The sequence below is a fragment of the Parambassis ranga genome, unplaced genomic scaffold (assembly GCF_900634625.1).
Source record: "Parambassis ranga unplaced genomic scaffold, fParRan2.1 scaffold_21_arrow_ctg1, whole genome shotgun sequence".
Classification (NCBI taxonomy): Eukaryota; Metazoa; Chordata; class Actinopteri; family Ambassidae; genus Parambassis; species Parambassis ranga.
The window spans coordinates 8,276,313-8,290,756 of record NW_021144767.1 but is presented as its reverse complement, the minus strand read 5'-3'; the positions used below and the strand labels follow the sequence as shown (position 1 = coordinate 8,290,756).

The 14,444-nt window shown below is 48.5% G+C and overlaps 2 protein-coding genes across 4 annotated transcripts; one reads left to right on the top strand and one right to left on the bottom strand.

Moving 5' to 3' along the window:
* Positions 1-2,113: 2,113 nt before the first annotated feature.
* LOC114429801 (protein ARV1-like) lies at positions 2,114-4,440 on the bottom strand. Its single transcript, XM_028398446.1, has 5 exons — positions 4,283-4,440; positions 3,930-4,049; positions 3,708-3,861; positions 3,353-3,577; positions 2,114-2,727 (listed from the first exon to the last, which is right to left on the bottom strand). Exons 1-5 carry the CDS (start codon positions 4,433-4,435, stop codon positions 2,600-2,602), a joined length of 780 nt encoding a protein of 259 aa, XP_028254247.1. The 5' UTR covers positions 4,436-4,440; the 3' UTR covers positions 2,114-2,599.
* A 286-nt stretch (positions 4,441-4,726) lies between these two features.
* On the top strand, positions 4,727-14,222 carry LOC114429773 (tetratricopeptide repeat protein 13-like). 3 transcript variants are annotated; one of them, XM_028398409.1, is made up of 23 exons: positions 4,728-5,019; positions 5,635-5,729; positions 6,584-6,659; positions 6,746-6,816; positions 6,893-6,958; positions 7,767-7,859; positions 8,275-8,391; positions 8,474-8,584; positions 8,893-8,975; positions 9,053-9,194; positions 9,268-9,442; positions 9,848-10,004; positions 10,146-10,276; positions 10,351-10,483; positions 10,856-10,948; positions 11,061-11,144; positions 11,239-11,323; positions 11,484-11,590; positions 11,675-11,810; positions 12,440-12,519; positions 12,619-12,697; positions 13,059-13,138; positions 13,207-14,222. In XM_028398409.1, the coding sequence occupies exons 1-23, from the start codon at positions 4,851-4,853 to the stop codon at positions 13,319-13,321; spliced, it is 2,478 nt and encodes an 825-aa protein (XP_028254210.1). In that variant the 5' UTR covers positions 4,728-4,850; the 3' UTR covers positions 13,322-14,222. The 3 variants fall into 3 exon arrangements, with proteins under 3 accessions (XP_028254211.1, XP_028254210.1, XP_028254209.1); XM_028398408.1 differs by having other exon boundaries at positions 4,851-5,019; positions 11,481-11,590; XM_028398410.1 differs by lacking the exons at positions 12,440-12,519; positions 12,619-12,697 and having other exon boundaries at positions 4,727-5,019; positions 11,481-11,590.
* Positions 14,223-14,444: the final 222 nt, after the last annotated feature.

Genomic DNA, 14,444 nt, shown 5'->3' with positions numbered 1-14,444 from the left:
TGTGTTCACCATGTCAGGCTGTGTGTTCACCATGTCAGGCTGTGTGTTCACCATGTCGGGCTGTGTTCACCATGTCAGGCTGTGTTCTCCATGTCAGGCTGTGTTCACCATGTCAGGCTGTGTGTTCACCATGTCAGGCTGTGTGTTCTCCATGTCAGGCTGTGTTCTCCATGTCGGGCTGTGTTCACCATGTCAGGCTGTGTTCTCCATGTCAGGCTGTGTTCTCCATGTCAGGCTGTGTTCTCCATGTCAGGCTGTGTTCTCCATGTCGGGCTGTGTGTTCTCCATGTCAGGCTGTGTTCACCATGTCGGGCTGTGTTCACCATGTCAGGCTGTGTTCACCATGTCAGGCTGTGTGTTCACCATGTCAGGCTGTGTGTTCACCATGTCAGGCTGTGTTCTCCATGTCAGGCTGTGTTCACCATGTCAGGCTGTGTTCTCCATGTCAGGCTGTGTTCACCATGTCAGGCTGTGTGTTCACCATGTCAGGCTGTGTTCTCCATGTCGGGCTGTGTGTCAGGCTGTGTTCTCCATGTCAGGCTGTGTTCACCATGTCAGGCTGTGTTCTCCATGTCAGGCTGTGTTCACCATGTCAGGCTGTGTGTTCACCATGTCGGGCTGTGTTCACCATGTCGGGCTGTGTTCACCATGTCGGGCTGTGTTCTCCATGTCAGGCTGTGTTCTCCATGTCAGGCTGTGTTCACCATGTCAGGCTGTGTGTTCACCATGTCAGGCTGTGTGTTCACCATGTCAGGCTGTGTGTTCTCCATGTCAGGCTGTGTTCACCATGTCAGGCTGTGTGTTCACCATGTCAGGCTGTGTGTTCACCATGTCGGGCTGTGTTCACCATGTCGGGCTGTGTTCACCATGTCAGGCTGTGTTCTCCATGTCAGGCTGTGTTCACCATGTCAGGCTGTGTGTTCACCATGTCAGGCTGTGTGTTCTCCATGTCAGGCTGTGTTCTCCATGTCGGGCTGTGTTCACCATGTCAGGCTGTGTTCTCCATGTCGGGCTGTGTTCTCCATGTCGGGCTGTGTTCTCCATGTCGGGCTGTGTTCTCCATGTCGGGCTGTGTTCTCCATGTCGGGCTGTGTTCTCCATGTCGGGCTGTGTTCTCCATGTCGGGCTGTGTGTTCTCCATGTCGGGCTGTGTTCTCTGTGAAGCACTGAAGGGTTCACCTGTGTTGCACTAAGTGCTGGTTCAGAATCTTAATCCCAGTCAAAGGCCACTTCAGGACAGACCTGTTTGTGTGTCATCATTTGAATATGCGTAGAACATTGCAAAGGCAGTGATTGGTTGGTGTGGACCAATCACATGCCTCCTCCCTCCTCGAGCGCATTGCTAATGCTAAACGTTAACATTTTATTAATATCTGGGTTATGCTAACATGCTAACATACAAACTTGCTTGTCGCGAGTGCTAAACATATTTTATATAATATAATTATAATATTTTGTCTTCCTTCTAAATGAGCCAAAACTAAATATATTGGCTAGCAAAGCTGTTAGCATGCTAACACTCCAAACTAGCTAGCTAAGCTAAGCCCCTGAGAGCGTGCTAGAAGACCAAGGTAAGCAACTAGCAAGACAGGGTTCTGCTTTAATGCTAGGATTGATAAGAAGAATATAAAAATAAACTCAGCTTAGATTATGGATTTAACAGTGTGGGCCTCTGCTAGATTCAATAACAACTAGCTGTGTTGTGAGAACAGATTCTGTTTAATCCCAGCCTGTGGTACTGGATTTACCTTCCAGCTCCTTGGCTCAGGACTCTGGTCCAGTTCAGACCTGGTGAATGCGACTGCTGTTACAGTAATCTGATTAGAAGGGCTCAGATTAAAGCAGCTGCATGCCACAGTGACAGAACTGTTCTCAGGCTGTCACATGATGAAATACAATATATAGATATGACGGCTAGAAACAGGTCATGATGACGGCTTCATTAAAACGACAGTCTGATGTACGTTTTAACTGGCGGAGGAGTGTTTGTGTCACAGATCCACCCAGGGAGAGGAGGACACAAACATTCCACATCAATGTGTCGTCTCCCCAGCGACTCAGGCATGTGAGGACACGTACAGCAGAGGCGTCGGTGCACGTCACAAATACCACATCACAATGCAAACGCTGTTTATTGGTTAAAACTCAACTCAGAAAAAAACTCTGCCATGGCTTCCTGCAGAGACTCCTGCAGATTTAGTTGGGCTGTCCATTCATACCGCAGGAAAACCTGATGAAGAAAACATTCCTGTCATTCCACAGACTCTTTGTCTGCTTCGGACCTTCACTGGCTGGATGTTGTTCTGTTTACAGTCACGATAAGTGTCTCTGTGAGTGCTGTCGGGCCAAAGATAGAAGCAGTAGTAGTAGTTGTCAAATTACAACCTCGGGGACGGTGCTGGGAACTGGAGCGTGTCTAACCGTGGTTTGGATCCGTTTGTGTGCTTCCTCCCTAGGTCAGTGTTAGCAGCCTTAAAAACACCTTCAGTCTGGACACTGATCCGTCTCTGGTTGATTTCCATAACTCAGAGCAGTGACGTTCATATCTCCAGCAGTAAGCGATCACTTGTTGTTCACCCCCCGAGGCCATGCATCAGTTTCATTCAAATCTGAGCCCGTCCTGGATGCTCCACAGAAGCTTCTTACAGGCCTGAGCCACGCACGTCTCTGACAGCAGGCCCACGGAGACGGCCATCAGCGGCAGGCGTCTGCTGCTGTTCAGGATCACTGGAAACAGAAACACATACATGTTATAAGGGAGTTTTAGATACATCACATGACTCCTGTGTACAGTGTTGGTCTGTAATAATATGACATAACCCATCGGAGCACAGGCTGTAAAGCAGCGCCCGAGTGTTGCCCAACACATTTCTGTTTATGAAGAAATAATTACACAACCCGACCACCTGTTGGAGCACAAACCTCTTGTTGTGTTGTGTAATGCATTTTTCTAAATGGCTGTAAGAAGCACAGGAGGGTTTCTAAAAACAAAGGGAGGAAGAAGAAGAAGCTGCCCCCTGCTGGTGCTTTAAAGACCTGTTAGCAGCACCTCCCTCATAACATAGCAGCTAATCCAACGTTATAATCCACACACTAAGATTATACAACATGTTAGTGTGTGCTTCTGCTCTGAAGTGATTTCTTTCTACAGAAATGTAACGAAAAGGAGAGAAAGGGAAAGGATCAGGGCCGATTTCATACTCTGTTACCTCTGAGAACCTGGTCAGGGGCAGGTTTTCATTCAGTTGGGAGCATCTAACAGAGACTGAGTGAATAACAGTGAAATGACCTATCCACAGAGAAACGTGTGTGTGTGTCCGTCCATGTATGTGTGTGTGTGTGTGTGTCCTACCTCTGATAGCCTGACAGTTTGAGGTGAGAACAAACAGCTTGATGAGGCCCAGGCAGAGCGGGGAGTAGTCATGCTCCCAGATGACAGCGGGGATGAGGAGGACTTTGCCGTAGCTGGACAGCAGCAGGGCTCTGAGGAGCAGGCTGAGCTCTACGGTTCCGCCGCGCAGACGTCCCACCGCCACCCAGAGGAACCACAGCACGCTGCCGCAGAACGCCGACAGCTCTGCAGGTCCACCATGCGGTGAGAAAGCACACACGTCTGTTTAATATCGTTGAAATGAGTCAACGTTTAAAACACATCACACTGTTTAACTGCTGTTATCAAAGGAATGTTCAGTCAATCATCGTCTCACCCAGGGCGGCCAATCCAAACATGCCGTAGAACTCCCACTCCTTGGTGTATCTGATGATGTCGGCGGGGTCGCTGCTCGGCTCAGAGCCATGAAGCAGGGACCACCTCAGGTAGGCCTCGCACAGCAGGCAGAAGACACACAGCTTCCAGTGGATCTGCAGAGGCGAAAGGCTTACACATGCACCTCCCCGATGGTGCTGGGAAACAACCACGGGTTACTTACGTTCAGGCTTGCGTTGAACAAAATGTGTCTGAACGCCTGCGTCTTGCACAGAATGGCATCGATGAGGATGATAACTGGATCATATTCGATGTACCTGTCCACTGGCTTTTGGCAGGAGTCCTGGAGGAACAGACACAGAGGACATGTTGGCCCATTCATCCTGGACACATGTCATCTCTACACACTGACAACACTTTAAAGTATTCACCGACTATTAGCACCGGTGTTGCACGGTTATATGTTATATTTGCTATAGTACAATGTAGAGTAAGAGATCTTTACTGTTTACGAAGTGACTTGTTAGCTAGCATCCTCAATACTAAGCTATCATACGACGTAAATACTTAACGCACACATATAGTTATCTTCAGAATGCCGTTGCTGTAGTCCCTGTGAAGTTCTGCTGCTTGTTCGTTACATTCAACACACCTAAACGCGTCTTTCCCCATGTTTTCCTCCGGGAACAGCCAGCAGGAACACGCTGTGCAACCCGGAAGACTGTTCATACGGCTGCGGCTTCAAAATAAAAGCACGGGCTGTGTCGGTGTATTTTTATTTCGAGGTGTATGTTTTGGATCCCGCGTATCATTTAGACAAAAAACTTTAAAATATTATTAGCATTATTATTATTGTAATATAAACTGAATGTATTGGGGTCTGAGCGCTTTAAACGGACGGACTCTTGTTTGGCCTCGGAGGCGGAGGGATCTGACTCGGAAGGATCTTCCTACCAAGGACGCTTCCGCGGTCTGTGGGGATGCCGCACGGTTTTTCGGGAAATGTAGTGTTAATTGTTCTCTCCTCGGCGGGCTCTAACCAACCACAGACTCGGGTGTAGGGGGTGGTGGAGGCGTGTTCATTCGGTTGTGGGCGAACTGCAGCTCCAGCTTCCGCTCTCTGGCGTCACACATGTAGCCCAACATGGCCCCTACCAGCCGGGCTGTTGTTGTGGTGGCGCTCTCACTGCTGTGTCTGAGCCGGGCGAGCTTCTCCACCGAGTACTTCTCCACTGTCACTTTGTTCAACAGCGAGCTCCACAAGCAGGGATGCAGCTCGCTGTCCGAGTGGGAGGACTACGCGGCTGACTGCGGTACAGTTCCTTTCTCTTACTTTGCCACGTCCTCCTACAACTGTCACCGGGTAAAGAAGCTAACGCCGAGAAGCTAACAACAACAAGCTGACAGCCGAGTCCTTCCTGCTTCAGACGGGCTTTAAAGCAAGATTCACAGATGGAGAGCGTCAGTTATTTACACGTGTGAGCAAAGTTTAAACACTCACTCCACCCAGTGTTGGTGTTAGCTAGGAGCAGGCGGTGCAGCTCCTTTCCCCAGTGACCTGTTTACAGGCACTGTTCTGGGTGAGTGGGCACAGAATGTATTAATCTGACTCCTAATCTAACCCAATGCAGCAGATTATACCCCAAACCTGCCTCTGTCACATTTCAAGGTAATAATCTAGTGTAATCACTCAGCAGTGATATGTGTTCAATGAACATTTGTAAGCTACAGATGGCCTCCAGGCCTTCGTCGGTTTAGATTCCACAGGTCAGGCCTGCTGACATCTCAGATACTTGTTTTACTTTGAAATTTTAGAATGTCAAAAATGTCACCTGACAGACTAATGGCGTGGCAGGAATAGGAGCGTGATCTATGTACGTGCAAAGGCCTGAAGCTCACGGATATGTTTCCTGCTTCGTGTTTTGCAGACTCTTCAATCTTACAGTTAGAAGACCCAGACTGTGAGGAGGGAAGCAACTCACCCTGCGAGTCGGTCTTCTCGCTTAACGCTGAGAAGATCCTGGTGAGATATGGCACACACACACTGCCAGGCGGGGCATTTCTGCAAGCTGGAGCACTTCCTCTGTTGTATTTATATCAATGTCACATCTAAAAACGTGTGTACCGCCAGTTCATGAATGCAGATTCTGGAATATTTCTTTGATGGTGAATCGATGAGTCCTGTGAAAACATAACGTGCTGAGAAAGAGCACAGAACCTCCTCAGGTTTCAGGTCTGTTGCTCCTCAGGCGACACTCATGAGAATCAGGTCCATATCCTATGACAGGCTACATACACTCCCATATGTGGCAGCACACCCCTCCTGAACATCCAGGCTGGAGTGGTATGATAAACTGCACCGCTGCCTGTGACTCATCAGTGGAGCTATAATCAGGGGAAGACATATTGTGACTGAATCAGGAAGTGAGCCTGGGCGTCCTTTCTTGGTTCGAGGGCCAGATCCTGTGACGGCCTGTTGTGTTGTGCACCAGTGACAGGTGGACCTTAGCCTCCAGAACAGTATGTCCTCTGTAGGCCAGATGCAGCCTGTGTATATTTAGGACATATTCAGCCTGGGTGTTGCCTCAGATAGCTGCTCTTGAACCACGCCTAATACACGTCAAGTGATGGTCACACCCTGGGATTCACTTCTACCTGTTATTCCTGCTGTGCCACCATGACGACGGCTGCAACATTTAACCCTGCAGCAGCACGCTCTGATGATGCTGCAGTTATTTGCCTGCATGTTGAAGACGCTCTTTGAATATAGATGTCTTTACGCCATGTTGCCTTCACACAGGAAGCCAGTCGATGTGTGGCTGTTTCTAACTATTGCAGCGTGTTGACGTAGCTTCTGTTTTCTGCCGTCTCTTACAGAATCAGGCCAAGTTGTTTATAGAGCAGAAGAAAATCCCCTTCCCAGTAGATAACCACAACACAAACGAAGAACTGGGTAAGTCGGTGCTGCTGGTTGACGCTCTCATGTCTTCTGCCGCTGACCTTTAGTCATTCATGGTTGTCCCTTTGTGTCCTGTGCAGCCATTGGCTACGTCCTGATAGGCAACGGCCTCTACGATGAAGCCATCAAGCACTTCTCGCTCTTATTACAGGTGTGTGCAGCTCTAAAATAACACGACTCAAAATCAAAGGGGTTTATTTGTGCTTTTATTCTTTCCTTCCGTACAGGGTGACCCAGAGTTGGTCAGCGCCATTTACGGAAGAGGGATAGCATATGGGAAGAAAAGCCTGCAGGTGAGCGACTCGTGAGACTCAGTCTCTGCCTTTACCTGTCACTTGATAAGTGCCTGCAGTCCGCTAAGCGCTAACTAGCTTATGCGTCCCTTTTACACTACTTTAAAATCATCCTGGAGTTCGGGTTCCATACATGCACGGTAGCTTCTACAGGATTGGATAGTCTGTAAATAGTTGCAGACTCTTAACAAACCCATGTCCAGTCCCTTTAGAGTTGGCGGTTGTTTCGGTTTTCTCCTGCCTGCACACCTAATGCTCTTGCAGGTGGACGGAACCAGGTATGCAGAGGATGGGGTGCACCGTCTGATGATGAGGTCTGACAGCGTGTGTTCAGCCACAGCCTGTTTGTACAGTGACTAAGGACACGGGTGTGTTTCTCAGATTGCTGCTTGGTGTCAGCATGGATTACACCTGTCCACTGTGCGTGTATAGAACGTGGGCACCAGGTGGACCAGGAACAGGTGCACCCACAGTGTCCGGAGCTCCGTTATTGACATGGACTGACTTTTGACCCTTAATGTGTGTTACCGTAAAGGCTGAGGAAAAGGTCACCTTACATATCAAAACAAAGCCTGTGTGTATGCAGCCTGGGGAGTAGCTGTCTGTCTGCGTTTTCTTTGGTCTCAACATAAAAGCAAAACATGTGGACCCCAGAGCGACGTTCAGTGAATGCAAATTCAGTCTGCCAGGATGCTGAGATTATCCCTACCAGGAGAAGAAGTCTCCCTTAACCCTGTTTCACCTTGCTTGCGTGGCTGTGCTACTTTTGTGCACCATATATTTGGCTTTGTCTCCTTTCTCCTCCCAGGACATAAAGAATGCTGACTTGGCGTTGTACGAGCTCAACCGAGTCATCACGCTGGAGCCCAACTGGCCAGAGGTGTACGAGCAGAGAGCAGAGGTGAGACGGCTGCTGTACGGAGAGAGGTGAAACAAAGTGCCTCATGCCGACCATTGTTTCAGCTTCCAGCAGGCATGTTCTACCTGCTCTAACACTAAAGTGTCCTGGCACAACTCCCCGAGGAAGACATGGCTGTAAATTAGCTTGGGATTAGCTGTAATCTTTGCAACTTTCTTGCTGTATCGGAGGACTTTTCAGACAAGCATAGCCCCTTTTAAGGAGTGGAGCCTCCCTCTCATGAGTCTCAGGCTATAGCTGCTGTGACCTGAGCTTTGTAAGAGAATGCTCTGGATGCCCAGCCTGTAATCTGATTAGATTCTTTCTACATCCCTGTGATGTCATGTTTACTTTGGAATGCTTACCTCCCTTTCAAACCTGATTTCTTAATCCGTTGCACGTTGGCGTGTGTGTTCAGATCCTGTCCCCTCTGGGTCGTATCAGCGAGGCTTTGGGCGACCTAACCAAAGCCATCCAGCTGCAGCCCTCTGCCCGTCTCTACAGACACAGAGGAACGCTGCTCTTCATCTCAGAGGTTTGGCCCGTCAGGTGTACCCCCATGTGTCTTTTTCTCTCGTGCTAACATGTGCTGACTCTGAGCTTCGGCCTCCGTTCAGGACTACGTGGCGGCTATGGATGACTTCCAGCAGTCCTTAGAGCTGAAGAAGAACCAGCCTATCGCCATGCTGTACAAAGGCCTGACCTTCTTCCACAGAGGGATGCTCAAAGTAGGTTCCTCAGTGTAAACGTGAGGATTTGTGACGCCTCATTTGAGAGCCTGCAGAGCGTGATCAACACTTATTGACTGCTCAGTTTTATAACGAGAAATGTTATTTAAAGCACAGCTGATCCACAATGGGGTTATTATTTGGAATGTTTGCACCCAGTCTGTCTACAGTGGCAGCACCGTTGAAGCTGTGTTTAGAATGTGTGCTGAGCAGCAGTTTAGTTTAGCAAGTGATAGCATGCTACATGTGAACATACCATGATGCAGTTCTCCTGAGTGTCCTCATTCTGCTTGTCGTCACTTCATCAGGAAGCCATTGAGACGTTCAAAGAGGCGCTGAAGTTGAAGTCAGACTTCATAGATGCCTATAAAAGCCTCGGGCAGGCCTACAGGTAAGGACAGAAGCAGGCCGTTTCCCTTCATGTTTCATATACACACTCCGCTCTCTTCTTCCTCCTGCTCCTCTCAGAGAGCTGGGTGACTTTGAATCAGCAATGGACAGCTTTCAGAAGGCTCTCATGTTGAACCAGAACCACATCCAGTCCCTCCAGCTCCGGGGCATGATGCTGTACCACCACGGCTCAATACAGGAGGCGATCGGCAACTTCAAGGTAAAGCAGCTTGCATCCGATCAAAGCTGGTTTCAACTGAATTCTCCCATAATCCCTTGCTGTCATTCTCCAGAGGTGTCTTCAGTTGGAGCCCTACAATGAGGTGTGTCAGTATATGAAGGGGCTGAGTCACGTGGCCATGGGGCAGTTCTACGAGGGCATCAAGGCGCAGACCAAGGTCATGTTGAATGACCCTCTGCTCGGACAGAAGGCCAGCTCTGAATACCTCAAAGTGAAATACCTCAGAGGTGGGCACACAATAACTTGAAGTTAATAGTACTGCATCATTTTCTGTTTACTGCTTTACTGCCCAAACTAAAGAGGTCCATGCTGGTCCTGCAGACACATGTCTGGACACCGTGTAAGGGGCCTGGTTAGCAAGTGGGCTAAATGTTAGCGGTGATCACTGTGTGTACCTGTGGCCCAGAGACCATTGCACTGGTCCATAGTGTAAATACATGGAGGGATTGGAGCCGTTCACAAAAACCCACGGCCGGTTTGTGTCATGGTTCTGATGAGTTCAGAACGGTGGAACTCATGAGGTTTACCATAGATCAGCATAATCCATGTAGCCTAATGATCGGACCCTGACCTGGAAGTTAACTATGACACCAACACAGGCATTCTCATGTCCCACATTTGTTTTCTTCCAGAGTACTCTCGCTACTTGCACTCCCACCTGGACGTCCCAGTAGCAGAGTACAACGTGGACCTGGACTTGCCAGGGAACTTTAAGAACCACTGGGCCAAGAACCTGCCTTTCCTAATAGAGGACTATGAAGAGCAGCCTGGCCTGCAGCCACATATCAAGTAGGTCTAACGGGTTAACTTAAGGTTCTTTTATGAGACATTTGAGCTGAGATGATCACCTGTGGTCCACATTCTAGTGTAGGCTGTCAGACGGAGACTCCGGCCGACAGAGTACATCTTCTCTGTGTTTGTGCTTCCCAGAGACGTGCTGCCGCAGAACTTTGACAGCTACAACAACGACGTCCAGAAGCTGGTCTGCACCGCCGACCACCTCGGGGCCCTGATGCAGTACGACACCCCTGGCTTTTTAGCTAACAGGAGAATCCACAGAGGTGACTTTCGTTGACACGTCATGTGAGCAGCCTGCAGCGGGTGTGTTTATGCTGTTCTGTTGTTTCCCCCTCAGCCATGGGCTTAGCCACCCTGGAGGTGATGCAGGCCATGCATCGGACATGGAGCAACTCTAAAGTGCGAGTCAACGGCAAGACCAGACAGATGCAGTGGAGAGACATGTTTGACATAGCTGTCAAATGGAGGAGGTGAGGAAGGGGGGAGGACATGTGGTGTTACAGATTAAAGAGGAGAATGCAGGCAGCATTTACCGAGTCTGGAGTTACTGCTGGGACGTCCAAGGCTACGTTTGGCTTGGCGGGATGCGGAGCTGAGAAGCATCAGTGGAATCAGAGCACATCGTCACAACCTCTTCCTCAGGTTTCAGCACAATAATGTCTGGACTCAGGTGGTTTAACCCTTTCATGGCTCTGGTTTGCCGTCACAGTTTGTCTGCAGCGTGAAATGAAACGACGAACCTTTTCCTCCCACATTTGACAAATCAAATCCTCTTCCGAGCTGCAGAGCTTGATGGGATTACAGCGTGGAAAAGACTAAACAGGCTTTTCCTGTGCTCGCAGGATCGCAGACCCAGACCAGCCCGTTCTGTGGTTAGACCAGATGCCTGCCAGAAGCCTCAGCCGAGGCTTCAACAACCACATCAATCTCATCAGGTAACGCCCCCGTCACCTCCATGACGCTGTCAGACACGAGTCACCAAAGCAGCTTCCCTGGGGGCTCCATTGGCTTTCTTTGTAATGTACCCTGGTATTTTTGATTCTTCAGGGGGCAGATCATCAACATCAGATACCTGGCCTACTTTGACAACATCCTCAGCTTCATCAAAGACCGAATACTGGTGTACCATGGGTAACAACCTGGACACACCTCATAGAGCTGACAGCATTGATCATTAGTTTCTCCCTTCAGACTTCAGTCGTTCTTCCTCTCCTGTCTTTCTCAGGGCGTACAACCCCAGAGGCGTTCTGGAAGTCCGCCAGGCTCTTGAAAATGTGAATAAAGTGGAGGACCTGCTTCCTATAATGAAGGTAAGAAGGAAGTGGATGTTTGACCTTCTCCCTCTCCTTTCGTCTCCTCCTCCTCACTGATGAACAACAAGTCGTCGGTGGTTGGTTGTTAGGATGGACACCTGTGGCTGTTCAGCAGTGATGGTTGTCTCTGTGCTTATGTCTTTATTTCCTGAAGCAGTTCAACAGTAAAACCAGAGATGGCTTCACAGTCAACTCCAAGGTGCCGAGCATGAAGGATCCCGGGAAGGAGTACGATGGCTTTACCATCACCATAACCGGAGACAGGTTCGGGTCACTTTAACCCCATATAGAAACATCTGCTTATTGCATGTTATTCTGTTTACCACCGTGTGTCTTCTTCATGTTCAGAGTGGGAAACATGCTGTTCTCAGTAGAGACCCAGACGACAGAGGAGCGGACGCAGCAGTACCAGTCCGAGATCGAGTCCATCTACAAAGACCTCACTGCCAAAGGGAAAGCGTTAATGCTGTCCACCGAGCTAGGGGTGAGATAAGCATAAATCACTGCACACGGTTCACTCCTAGAGCATTATGGGTAATGTAGTTCAATGCCTCTAAATCATACTCTGTGCTCTAAACATTCACCGTAATGTACAGTATACCTTTAACCAGTTATCTGCCACATGAGTGCATTAACCCTTTACAGATCTTCCTGCAGTGTCACACTCTTCTGTATCTTTGAAAAGATTCAGAGAAGAAGAACAGCAAAGAAGAAGGCTGTTGTACTTATTATTTTACCAACAAACACGAAGTGAACAGGCAATAACAAGGATTAGTTTGTTGTAACCCCAGATCGATCAGCTGATGTTACCCTGCACGTCTCTGCTTCAAGCTGCTGCCACCTTCTCTCCTCTTGTCTCTACTGTTACACAGGAAAGGCGCTTTATGAATTCTTCAGAGAAACTTGTCTTTGAGAAATGCCGCGGAGAGATATTGTCTTACATTGTTGTGTCTTCATTGGAAGCCTGCCCCTGAAAGGGACACCTGGTGGAATATGAGCCCCTCTGCTGCGGCTCTTTAATCTGTTTATTATGTCTGCAGCCGCCTCTGCTTCACCCAGCAGAGATGAACTGTAACAGTGGGGGTCATGACTGTCTGGCCTTTGTTTCTGTAGGATGCAGACGCAGTGTGTAACCTGATCCTCTCCTTGGTTTATTACTTCTGCAACCTCATGCCTCTCTCTAGAGGATCCAGGTAATGTCGAGCCAGGGCAGCCTCTGGGTGCAGTAATAATGGAGTGGTGGTTTTGGGTTTGTGTGTGTGTTGAGGCCTCTGTGATCTGCCTCTCCTCAGTGTGGTGGCTTATTCAGTTGTGATGGGGGCGCTGATGGCCAGTGGGAAAGAAGTGATCGGCAGGATCCCCAAAGGAAAGGTGAGGAAATGTCTTTACACACTTAGTCCTGCAGGCGGGGAGCACATGGATCCATCGTAGTCAGGGTCTGGTCTCCTTAGCTCTGATGTGATAGTGTGGGAAGAGACAGGGGGATGCCATGCACCTTCCTGGCCCTCAGCCCACCTCCTTATCCTGCTGCAAGAAGGTGCACTGTACCCGTGTGGTGTTAGCATGTTCTGGTGGAGGAAGGGCCAGCAGACCCTGATCAGCCCGATGAGCTGTCAGCGTTCGGCTCAGGCTAACCTGGCTTCCTGTCATCTTTGCTGCATAATGTTCAGCCTGTGTTCACACGCCGTCTGTCAGAAAACCTGCTCACACCGCCTGTGTGATGTCATTTCAGCTGGTGGATTTTGAAGCCATGACCACACCCAGTCCAGACAGCTTCAGTAAAACAGCAAAAAGCTGGATGAGTCTCAAAAGGTACAAACACCTTCACGTTGTCTGTGATTCTGTACAGAGCTCTGACTCTTCCTCCTCTTCCTCCTCAGTTTACCAGGTTGGTACCAGAGTCTTCCATCTGTGGCAGAGACCTTCCCGTCGACAAGAACGATGATCGAGGTCCTCAACACAGATTCGTCTTCACACTGTCCAAAGAAGTCTTAACACAGCAGAGACGTCTGCTTAGTGAAGTCTTAACAGTGCAGAACTAAGGGATGTTCTTCTTCTTCTTCTTCTTCTTCTTCTTCTGCATCACGAACAACACTGGAACCTCTAAGCGCTGCCACTACATTTTAAAACACAGAGAATCGGGCTGCTGATGTTGGTGGTTATGAACTGATTGTTAAATTTACAATTGATGTCACATAATCTTCAAATTAAATGATGATTAATACAGGACCAGGATTTAGACATTTTTGACGTTAAAGTTGTAAATTTACAGTCTTGAAAATTAGTTTTTTTTGGGACCACTCTAAATGGAGTGTTCCGGTTCGCTTGTGATGCAGAAGTGATTCTGTCCACTTTCTGTCTTTCTCTGCTGTAAAAACAACCAATCTAAAGCACAGTCTGAACCCAGAGCTCAGCCAGAAGGTGAATTAGTGTGTTTAAAGTTCAAGGTAACGTTGGCACTTTAAAACATGTTGCTGCACACACACCCAGTCCAGCCTATCAGCAGAGAGCTGTCTTTCATTTGGAACAAAACCCTTCAGGGCTATGGAAATCCACGAGGACACTTGAAGTCTTTATTTTGTCCATCAGGTCTTTTTAACGTGACCAATACACTCAGTTAAATGACTGCTGAACACAGAGCAACAGTCAGATTTCAGAGCAATACGGTCCTAGTTCCAGCTTCTAAAATTTGAGATCACATTTATTATTTATTGTTATTTTTATGGGTAGCCAACGTGTTTACATAAGAATATTTATTTATCTGGTGACACAAGGCAAAGGAGACAAAGGGAAGTAATCATTCTAATCCCAGAGTTATGACTTGCAGGACTGAAGTGGCCTAATGCTAATTCATGAAATATTCACTTTATTGATTTAAATAAAGGCTGAACATAGACACTGCACATGAAGGCTCCTGGTTGTCCTCCAACATCTCTGACCATCATTCCTAAATACTGAACCATCTTCATCGGACTGTCTGTGGATGTGGAGTCAGTTTGAGAGCTCATGTCCTACAGATGACTAACACGTAAAGCCTCCTGATGTGTTTGGCTCTCAGAACAAAACAAGCTGTCATACCGGGTTGGTTTCAGTCCTTCTTTCCATCACTGGGTCTGGC

Coding starts and splice junctions, on each gene's coding strand:
- LOC114429773 (XM_028398408.1), top strand. CDS start 4,851: ATGGCCCCTACCAGCCGGGCTGTTGTTGTGGTGGCGCTCTCACTGCTG. Junction 9,195..9,267: donor AGGCGATCGGCAACTTCAAG/GTAAAGCAGCTT, acceptor GTCATTCTCCAG/AGGTGTCTTCAGTTGGAGCC. Junction 13,139..13,206: donor AGCTGGATGAGTCTCAAAAG/GTACAAACACCT, acceptor CTTCCTCCTCAG/TTTACCAGGTTGGTACCAGA.
- LOC114429801 (XM_028398446.1), bottom strand. CDS start 4,435: ATGAACAGTCTTCCGGGTTGCACAGCGTGTTCCTGCTGGCTGTTCCCG. Junction 3,862..3,929: donor TGTTCAACGCAAGCCTGAAC/GTAAGTAACCCG, acceptor TCGCCTCTGCAG/ATCCACTGGAAGCTGTGTGT. Junction 3,578..3,707: donor GTTTGGATTGGCCGCCCTGG/GTGAGACGATGA, acceptor GTGGACCTGCAG/AGCTGTCGGCGTTCTGCGGC.